We start from the raw sequence: 8,988 nt of genomic DNA, 5'->3' as shown, positions 1-8,988 counted from the left end.
TACGTTAGACTTTATTTGATTTCTTTAACGTCCAGATGTCATAAGAAACTTAGGGACATATTTAATAGAAATCTTATAAAGTATATGTATGAATAAATTTCTTCTAAGACCGTGGGCCATATGTGACAAAATTTAGATACAAGTTGATAGTCTGTTAAATGATAAATGAATTATGTCTGAATATTCCATTTGGAATAAGTTCCACGAATGTCAATGAATGACTTATGATGAACCTATGCTTATTCCTCAAGCCAAGTCATATTTTAGGGCTTTAACGTCATGATTTAAAATCACTTAAAATGAGATTAGATGAATAATCATCCTCATTAACCATGTCATGATTTCTCATGAATTTTGGTTCTAATGGATGAAATTTGTAAGTCTCATTTTCCTTTTGTCAAATTCTCATTTGCATGATGACAAAAGTTGTGAAAAAGTAAGGTATCATCTAGTTTCATCTTAGTAATGTTTCTATCCAGATATTTAGAACAAATAAGAGGAGAGTTTAAGATAAGTGTGACTTTATGTTGACTATGCAAACCTCACAACCTTCATAACATTGCTTAATTATGATACTATATTCTGATTAATCTTCAGAATATATAAGGTATCGAAAAGCGTTGTTGGAAGACTGTTCATTATGGTTCTTATAGTCTTAACATTTTAATTTTGTCACTAACTCTCATGTTAGTTATTTGTCGAGTTCTGGTAAGGAAACGTATGGAACTAGAATCAACTAATCATGTGTTAATTGGAATATTAAAATTATCAGACTTAAATATCATTAGGAAGTTACTATCTAATTAATTTATCCAACTGTTCTTTAGAATAATGGATAGTCTCGTTGCTTATGCCCAGTCTAATGACATAATTATGCAATGAGATTTTCCCTTGAAGAACCTTAACGTTGGGATTAGCACTTGTAATTTGTCTATGGACCTTAGAACAATCCTCTCTTAAGGTTTTAGTGGTTGTAAGGTGAATAACATCTTATTTTCCAGTTTCAAACATTTATTTCTATGTACATATGTTGCTTATCAACACACTCGTTATACTTTGGTACTTTTGAGTGTTATAGCTGATTTATAATGCATCAAATTGTACAAATGAAAACTTAGTATGTAATGTACTGGAAAATGTACTTATTTCCATGCGTAAGCCCTTAACTTTATGGGTCATGGTATTGTACATTATAATATATTCACATATACCACTTAACCTTATAATTTATAATTTTAAACGAAGACATGCACCTTAGGAGTTCTTGTGATTATTCCAGAATTATAGATTAGTCTTAGGAAAACTTAATCTGGAATAACTTTAGTGATAGCAATTATGTAAGAGAGTTCTTGATTATCATAAGAGACATCATGTTCGATTTATCCTAATCATCATGCTCTACTTTTCTTCTGTGGTGCCTTATCAGAAGAGAGCAATAGGGTTATCGTGTCTTAAGAGATAATCAAGTATTTAATTTAAGAGCTAATTCTTATAGAAACTTTAAATAAAGCAAACATTTTAGGTTTAGGAATTAGAGTGGATGTGATTTATAGAAGAAAATTATAGTGAGTAAAATTATGGGTACTAAGAATAAGGCAGACAAAATGATCACAAAAAAATTAATTGAGGATCATTAATATAAGGATCATTATGTGAAGAGATTGTGATACGTCTATTACTAACATCAAAATAATAGACTACTTAAAGTTCTACTTAAACGAAGACAAAACAGCTTTGGCCAGAAGTGTAATCATTTAAGCATGTGTGCAAAGTGGTTGTAACAAATCAGCTTTGGCCAGAAATTGAGACAATCACTTTAGTTATGCACTTGTTAAGTATGCCATCTATGAAGGAATTAAATCAGCTTTGGCCAGATATTAAAACATTCATGCTTATGATGCACACTTAACATAGCTTTCGTAATACTTGAACGATAAGTAGATGTATCAAGTCAGCTTTGGCCAGAAATGATATATCAAAAACTCATTCAAGTAAAGCCATTTTTGGTTTTGTAAAACATTATTTGATCCTCATTAATTAACTAAATAATTACAAAAACCAATCATTTAATAGCAAACCACCCGTTAGCGCGGATCGAACTTAAAATAGCTTAAAATAATGAGATTTCGAGTCGCAACCACGATTTCGAGTAATGATGTTATGGTTGCGAGTCGCAACTACGGTCTCGACTAATGACGTTATGGTTGCGAGTCGCAACTACGGTCTCGACTAATGACGTTATGGTTGCGAGTCGCAACTACGGTCTCGACTAATGACGTTATGGTTGCGAGTCGCAACTACGGTCTCGACTAATGACGTTATGGTTGCGAGTCGCAACTACGGTCTCGACTAATGACGTTATGGTTGCGAGTCGCAACTACGGTCTCGACTAATGACGTTATGGTTGTGAGTCGCAACTACGGTCTCGACTAATGACGTTATGGTTGCGAGTAGCAACCTCGTCAACAGCTGTTAATTGTGATATCATAACCGAAAATTCGAAATCTAAGGGATTTTATGATAGTGTTTCCTGTTTTAATAAAGATTTAATTTTATCAAATATTTCAAAATCATAATCTGTTTATCTAATAACAGTTTTTCGAAATCTTTAGAGGACAAAACAGATAAAAAACAGGAAAAACACTTAATAATCCGAATCATATTCCAAAACATAATAGAATTTTCGAATTTTCTAAGAACAAGTGATGAACCCTAAAAAAGTAAAACATAAAATTCTGGAACCCGAAACCTGAAAATTAATAATTTTCTAAACAGATTTCGGCTAAAACATAAACCAGTTAATTTCGAATAAACATATGATTAAGCTTTTATCTGAAAACAATGATCTCGAGTGGACAAGGCCGACTCGAAACCGGCTGTTATGATTCATAAGGTTTCAAAATTCCGTTTTCCAAGTTTCAATCCCAGAATTATGGATACGAAAACAGAACTGACTAATCAACATATGCTCTGATACCACATGTTGGTTCAGTTCTGTTTATACAAGAAGGAAAACATGAAAACATACCTTTGATTGCATCAGTACAGGCCAGCAGAGAATCCAGATGTAGATGCAGCAATAGTGTTTGACATAGTTGTCAGTTTTGGTCTGGTTCCTTCTTAGGGTGCAATCTAATGATGGTGACTAAGAAAACCGAAAAGGGTATCGGCTGTAGGAGAGGGAGGTCGAACATTATGATGTTATGGCTAATAGGGTGTCTGATTGTGTAACTGAGTAACACCTTAACCTCCACATAAGTCTCCTTATATAAGCACCCAGGAGGAAACCCTAATTAGTTAATAAGGGTAATATGGTCCATCAACAATTACCAACTAATTATTTAATAGGTTCTAATATATTTTGATCTCTATAATGTAAATGATTATGATGGCTATAGATTAAATACCAATACGTAATATATTTAATCTCTATGACACCCTACACCACCCCGCCTCGTTAAAGGGGGCGCTATCCTTGGTGTCCACCAAAGGAATAACGGGCGCGAGAGGAAGAAATCAAGGGGCCCCACCTTCATCAATCAATCAGATTTTTTTATTTATCTTTTTTAATATAGTTAAAAGGGGTTTTATAATAGGCATTATTCTATACCGTGTAAATTAGCCGCAAAGCCCCCTGCTTATTCGTCGCATACATAACGCGATAAAGTCCCTAGCGCTTTAACCCAACTATAGCCTATGGAATAAAACACAAATTCGAAAGGGTTCACCTGTGTTTAATTAGCATTGTCGGTTTGTCGGGTTGTGACGTAGCAAACAATTTGAACAAACCGAATCTCCATTACGCAAACAGTAAATCTCACCTCTTTCAACCCCTCTCTCTCTCTCCTCTCGAACCCATCGTAGGGTTTAGGGTTCAGACTACTGTCAGAGAACACTTCTTCAAATCTATACAATCGTCGTCAAGATGCAGCAGCAGCAGCAACAACCACCACAATCGCAACCGCTATCTCAACCTCCCACGGCTTCATTTTCCCCCAATGCAATCACCACCGAGCAGATTCAAAAGGTTTTATTTATTTCTCCTTACAACTCTTAATCCTTTAGATTTCAGGTTTTTATCTGATTATTATTATTATATTCACCGATTTATGCTCTTTAGTTTTAATTTATCTTTAGGTTACGCGTTTTTGTAATACTATTATTTTCAATTGTTGATTGTTAGTTTTATAATTGCAGTTATTCCCATGAGTTTTCTGTGAAACCGAATGATGCTTGATAACAGAATGTATTAGTACAATTATTTATGATTCAGTTAATTGAAGTTTGTTTTGACTCTTATGAATCTATGATGGATATTAATTTAGAGGTTTGACAAAAGATGATAGTTTTGTTTTAACTTTAAGTGAAAAGATTTCCTTTTGGTTATAGCAAAAATGCAACACTTTTGGTAAGGTTTTGATCCAAACTTACTGCATATCGGTTACATTAAACTTTAATGAACGAATTTTGGGACGGGGTGGCGGATCCAGGATTTTTAACTGGTTGGTTAAAAAGGGTAAATGTTGACCAAGGAATATCCTAATTTGTTCTAGTACATATACGCCTATTTGTTATCGAATAATTACTAATTTGTTTAAACGGGCTCTCATATAGGACCAACTCAAGTAACATTTTTAGTATTTGGTAAAAAGAAAAGTGGCTATGATTCTTATTTTTAATTCTAGATTACCTAAGGTCTAAATAACCAAAGTAGTTAAAATTTATACTCTTTCTTCTAACGAGGTTAGTGTCAATCACATGAAAGTGCATCCCTAAATGGGTGAATAAGCATAAAGATGTGATGTTATTATTGGTATTACCTCTTACTCTAACACCAGTACCATCCATACGAGCTAATGAAAGTAAGTTTTAAAGTAAAAGGCGAAAAAGGATAGCTTGCCTTTTACATTACTAGAGTGTAATATTATTTGGAATGCAAATGGTCCAAAAAGGTATCCATTGGATTAAACCAGGATGAAATTACAATCGAATACAACAACAAACCATACACAGTAAATCCCAAAAATAGCGACGCTATTGGTAGGGTTTGGGGTGGGTGGGATGTAGGTAAAGCTTGCCTCTATCCCTGGGAATAGAGAGGTTGCCTCCAGAAAGACTCCCGGTTCCAAAACAAATACACATACATGACTACATATATAGAAATAGAAGCTACCAATAACCAAAGAAGTGGTGAAGTGTAACATAGTAAAATAGAAACAGATATAACGTCACGAAACAACATGAATTAAGATCAAATATAGGAACAAAATATTGGGGTCAACTCGAGTTAATACTTTTTCTTTAAAAGGTAACAGTCGTACTAAAAGCTCATCGAATGCAAAGTAGTTTTCTTTTATCACTGGATTTGATTTCCTTAAATCTTATCCGTTACACCTTGAAGAGAGTTGGATGAGTGGTTAACTAAACAACTGGAAGATTATTATTCCCACTCCGCAGGTCCACTTAATTTGGCCTCATACTAGTATTAATTAAAACAGGAACATCAATCACTATCCAACTGTTGAATAGTATTCATGATTCTAACATGTTGCGTGTAATTATCAACTTATTTTCTTGAGGTTATACCCAATTGATGCCAAAAGCCCAAAAGCCGACCTCTTAACTGTCGCTCTGTATTTTCTGAAACTTATATGTGCGAATCACTGACCTCCCAAAGCTTGAGAGGAGCAAAATCGACACTTTAAATGGGAAATTGAAATCTGGGTTATTCAAAATTTGCTGTTTTAAGCAAAACCCAAAAATTTTTTTAATCAAAGATAGTAGAAAGAAAGAACTTCGGTCAACAATTCAGCGGCTGCAATTATGCAATTGACAGTGGCTGCTATGGACTTTGAGGGGGTGTTTTACGAATGATGAAGGGGACCGATCTATTTCACTGATGGGCCTAATATGAGTGGGGGCCTCCGTCCCTGCCTGGAGCACTTTAGATATTTTGACTACCTCTCAAACACGCACGTAAGCTGTAGGATGAGATCAAAGTTGCGTAAATGCATGGCCGGCCCTGGGGGTCGGCGGGGAGGACCACCGGCCAGGGCCCGATATTTCGAGGGGCATGTTTTTTATGAAAAAAACCCGATATGTATATGTAAAATATTTTTATAACCGGATACATCAATACAAACACCAACATAGGCCCCCTTACAAAACTATTCTTATGGTTTAGATTAGTTATTAACCGCTTTGGCATTAGGTTTAGAGCTTTAGTGAGTTAAATACTTAATTTCGTTAAGGCATAAGGGCAATTTTTTCGAGCTCGAACAAGGTACATGAATTCCCAGGGCCGGCCCTGCGTAAATGGTTTATCTTGGGATCAAGTGAGTAAAAAGTAAGAATGTATGCTCATCTTGTGAAGTGGGACAGTGTTACAGGCTTACAATTACGTGTTCAGGGCAGGTGACAGCAGTTCTTTTCGAGGGCTTTCTGCTATGCAGTTGCAGATTGTGTTATGTTTGACTGGATATTTGGTGAAGAACAGAACTATGTTACTTAAAACCGTAACATATACTATAGTAGTCATTTTAGCTTTTCTAGCTTATCTCTTAGTTTCTTTTCTTTTGGTATAAAGCTTTGAGACTAGCAACATGTGCTAAAAGTTGCATGCTCAACCTAAGTAGTTAATGCGGTAAAATATCGGATATCGGTCAAGGACCAATATTTGAGATATCCGTTATCGCAGTGGGATATCGATAATTCTAATATCATGCTAAATTTATATATATAGCAATTTAACACTAACAATTGTAACAAGTAAGAACTTACTAAGACTTAAAAGACTAACATTTAACAGTAACAACTAACAATTAAGACTTAAAACACTAATAGCAGCAATAAGAAGAAAAATGAACGGTAGAAATAAGAAGAATGGTACTGCTATCGGGAAAATCGGTGATTTATCGATCAAATATCGGACAATATCGTTGATATTATCGGTACCGATATTCTAACCAATATTTTGTACCGCTATATCGGGAGGGGACCGATAACCAATATATCACTGATATATCGGTTGATATATATCAGGATATTAACTACATAGTGCTCAACATAGGTAATTATAGATTTTCCATGTTTTTTTGGGTAAAGTAGATTTTCCATGTTTAGCATAGGTAACATTGTTATAGGCTAGATTTGTAGTTTAGTATGAAAATAACATACGCGGCTATCAAAAAAAAAAAAGCTCTAAAAGTGGTGGGAGTTAAATATTATTTTATGTTTATTTTGTGGCAATGGTAAAACATATAATCTAATAATGTCCGTCTTTATTGCAGTGTCTTGATGACAACAAAAATTTGATTATGGCCATATTGGAAAACCAAAATCTCGGGAAATTCCAGGAGTGTGCTCAGTAAGTTCTAGTGTTTTATTCTCAGACATTCAAAATTTAACAATAAACGCAATACATTTTTTAACTTTGAAATTACTAAGGTACCAAGCGGTTCTCCAAAAGAACCTAATGTACTTGGCTGCAATCGCCGATGCCCAACCGCCAGCACCAGGACCACCAGCACCACAAACATCAACTCCTCAGGTAAGTTCTATAACCGTAATTTCAAATCCGGCTGTTTCGGCTTACTTTCTTGTGGACGATGCAGATGCCACCAAATTCAATTCCTCAGCAGGCAAACAGTTATATGCAGCAGCAGCAGCAACATCAGGCGGCTCAGCAGCAGGCTCAACAACAAGGTGGCGGTGTTCCAAAACTACCCTTCCAGCTTAACGCCCTGAGAACCCAAGACCAGCAGCAGCAACTACTCCAATTTCAGCAGCAACAACAGCAACAGCTTCAGGCACAGATGGGTCTGAGGGCGGGTGGTGGTGGTGGTGGACAGAACGGGATGATGGGCATGCATCAAGCAATGCAGTCTGCGCTGGCGGGAAATCCGATTGGAATGAAGCAGGATGGGTCCGAGGCGGCCTCTGGCGGTGATGGACAAGGAGGCAAATCACGTTCTTGAGCTTCGTATGCGTTTCTGTTGTATCTTTTGAGTTTGGTCGAGTAGCGTAAACGGTTGGAAAACAAACAAATGGCATGTTTTTGTCCATGTATCTTTTCCATCAATCAAAAGAAGTGTCGTTTTAAAACAGGTATTATTATCAACCTAATGACTGGTGAGCCCCCCTTTAGTTTTCCAAGTGTAGGTTCAACACTTGTGATTTTCCAGGAAGGTGTGAATAAATGATCTATAATATGTTAAATTTCTCGCCCGTAAAACGGACTGAAGATTTGATTTATTGCATTTATACGAGAATATTAACTGGGAAAATAAAAACCATGTTAGGTCAACAAGTCCTTACCTATGTGCCGGTCCATGAAGGCTTCATGTCATTGTCTCTTGACTATGTGACAACCCATGTAGGTTACCATATCGTTTTAGCATTCAAACAAAGGAAAGAAAAAATACATGGTATGTCAATATGGTCTTTAGTTTTTATCCATTCCTTTAGAAAAAAAAATTATAGGTTTGGTCCGCGTTATTTGCTCGTGGGTGACACATTTGGTGCTTGTTTGATCGTGGGTGACACATATTTGGTGTTTAGAGTCCATGACTCTTTTAAGTTATTTGTTAATCGTCCAATTTACCCTTGTCCTAAAGAAAGAACTAAAGAAAAAAGAAAAAAAAAAATACAAAACCCCCTTTTAGGGGAGGTAGTCCTCTTAGCTTTCTACCCGATTTTTCTAAATTGTAGGGAGTCGTCTCAGATTTCCTTGTTTTTATATTTCACATCTATATACTCAAAGGCAACTACGGAATAACGGCTATTGTCGACGTATCACACGGGAGGAGGTGAGAACAGCCCTTAGAAAGATGGGAAGGGCTAAGGCAGTTAGGCCAGATAACATACCGATTGAGGTATGGAAATGCTTGGGAGAAGGAGTACATTGGCTAACTATTTTATTCAATCTTATTTTCAAATCAGGGAAAATGTCAGATCAATGGAGGAATAGTGTAGTAGTACCTGTGTATA

At 35.8% G+C, this 8,988-nt stretch overlaps 1 protein-coding gene across 1 annotated transcript; it reads left to right on the top strand.

Moving 5' to 3' along the window:
* The first annotated feature begins 3,734 nt into the window (after positions 1-3,734).
* On the top strand, positions 3,735-8,119 carry LOC110872973 (GRF1-interacting factor 2). Its single transcript, XM_022121877.2, has 4 exons — positions 3,735-4,027; positions 7,290-7,366; positions 7,447-7,549; positions 7,614-8,119. The coding sequence occupies exons 1-4, from the start codon at positions 3,926-3,928 to the stop codon at positions 7,974-7,976; spliced, it is 645 nt and encodes a 214-aa protein (XP_021977569.1). The 5' UTR covers positions 3,735-3,925; the 3' UTR covers positions 7,977-8,119.
* Positions 8,120-8,988: the final 869 nt, after the last annotated feature.

Source organism: Helianthus annuus, chromosome 8 (assembly GCF_002127325.2).
Source record: "Helianthus annuus cultivar XRQ/B chromosome 8, HanXRQr2.0-SUNRISE, whole genome shotgun sequence".
Taxonomy (NCBI): domain Eukaryota; kingdom Viridiplantae; phylum Streptophyta; class Magnoliopsida; order Asterales; family Asteraceae; genus Helianthus; species Helianthus annuus.
This window is presented reverse-complemented; position numbering and strand designations above follow the sequence as displayed.

Coding starts and splice junctions, on each gene's coding strand:
- LOC110872973 (XM_022121877.2), top strand. CDS start 3,926: ATGCAGCAGCAGCAGCAACAACCACCACAATCGCAACCGCTATCTCAA. Junction 4,028..7,289: donor CCACCGAGCAGATTCAAAAG/GTTTTATTTATT, acceptor TCTTTATTGCAG/TGTCTTGATGACAACAAAAA. Junction 7,367..7,446: donor AAATTCCAGGAGTGTGCTCA/GTAAGTTCTAGT, acceptor GAAATTACTAAG/GTACCAAGCGGTTCTCCAAA.